The 1,279-nt window shown below is 54.5% G+C and overlaps 1 protein-coding gene across 1 annotated transcript; it reads right to left on the bottom strand.

Moving 5' to 3' along the window:
• Window positions 1-110: 110 nt before the first annotated feature.
• Window positions 111-476, bottom strand: Pmar_PMAR000015 (hypothetical protein; the record flags this gene model as incomplete). Its single annotated transcript, XM_002775739.1, has 1 exon — window positions 111-476. One exon carries the CDS (start codon window positions 474-476, stop codon window positions 111-113), a length of 366 nt encoding a protein of 121 aa, XP_002775785.1.
• Window positions 477-1,279: the final 803 nt, after the last annotated feature.

Here is a 1,279-nt window from a genome sequence, read left to right as displayed (position 1 = left end):
AGTAGTCGCACGCACGCGAGAGCAGCCTCAGCACAGAGACCTTCCTAAGAGCGGAACGCTGTAGACGTCCCCCAAGGTCGAGTGCTGAAGAGCTGCAAAAAGAAAAAAGATTACGCCTCAAGGTATCCTGCCTCAACCATAGCCGCGCGTGAGGTGTCCTTGAGCATGTTCGTCGGAGTCAGATTGATACGCATGAGTACCGAAGACACCGTACGCAGGAGCGGACTGTCCCGCTGAGCGTTTTCCGGAGTGTCACCAGTGTAAGTGGAACCGTCATGAGATAACCACACCGGGAAAAATTTATTGCCATCATGCGAGTCGTAGATCTGGACCACTAGTGAGCCATGAGCGACAGTATCGTCATTGTCAGTTTCGGCCATGACCTTTCCGATAGCATCAGCACCACACGACAGCCTGGCAAGAATAACCTGACCAGGTTTTATCGAAGTGAAGGGGATCTCGGTTTCAACGGCCATAGTTGGACGGTCTCTTTCTACAAAGGCATGCCTGGATTCCAGATGACAGGCAGAAACGCTGACAGAGTGACCAGGTGGGCTGCCTAGTGGGTGTAACCTAGTCACGAAACCAGCCAACGATCCAAGGTAGCAGAAGGGACCATCTTCAGTATGGACGCCACTGACCAATCTGACCGTTCCTTCAACGGGTCGAGACTCAGGACGGCGCCACACCACGAGCTCACCATCTTTCAGTGGACGACCTGGCCGAGACGCAGAGGCTCGAAGGCAGTCCCGAACGTGGGCTTGAAGAGTGGAGATTCGAGCCGCGCCCACCGAGCTCTTGAGAACTTCCCTGAGGGCCTCTGGTACCTCAGCAGATGTAGCTAATGTTTCAAGATCTCCGATGTGGACGATGGGCGTATTGTTTGTGATGGCAGATAGGACCGATGCAGAAGGAGTGCGGATTTGCGTGCCAAACATGAGCTCCGCCGCCGAATGGCCAGAGACTCGCTTTTGGGAGTTGATCGACAACTGGACAAAAGGTAAGGCTTGATCCCATGGCAGTTTGGTTGTCGGGAGGACGCGTTTGACACGTCCGACCCTTTCCTCAGCACTGCCATTCGAAAATGGTGAGTATGCCGGGACCGTGTTGAAGCGCACACCACAGGACAGGAGCGGCGTGCGCAGTGACGGCGAGTCGATGAAGTTGTCCCCGGTAACACTAAGGGGTACACCAAAGATACTCACCCACGAGCCATACAGTAGTTTAGCCGTCGTACATCCTCTGACATCTTCCGCACCGCACAGAAGTGTATACCCAG

The sequence above is a fragment of the Perkinsus marinus genome (genome assembly GCF_000006405.1).
Source record: "Perkinsus marinus ATCC 50983 genomic scaffold scf_1104296955362, whole genome shotgun sequence".
Lineage (NCBI taxonomy): Eukaryota > Perkinsozoa > Perkinsida > Perkinsidae > Perkinsus > Perkinsus marinus.
The sequence above is the reverse complement of the archived record's forward strand: the minus strand, read 5'-3'. Positions and strand labels throughout refer to the sequence as shown.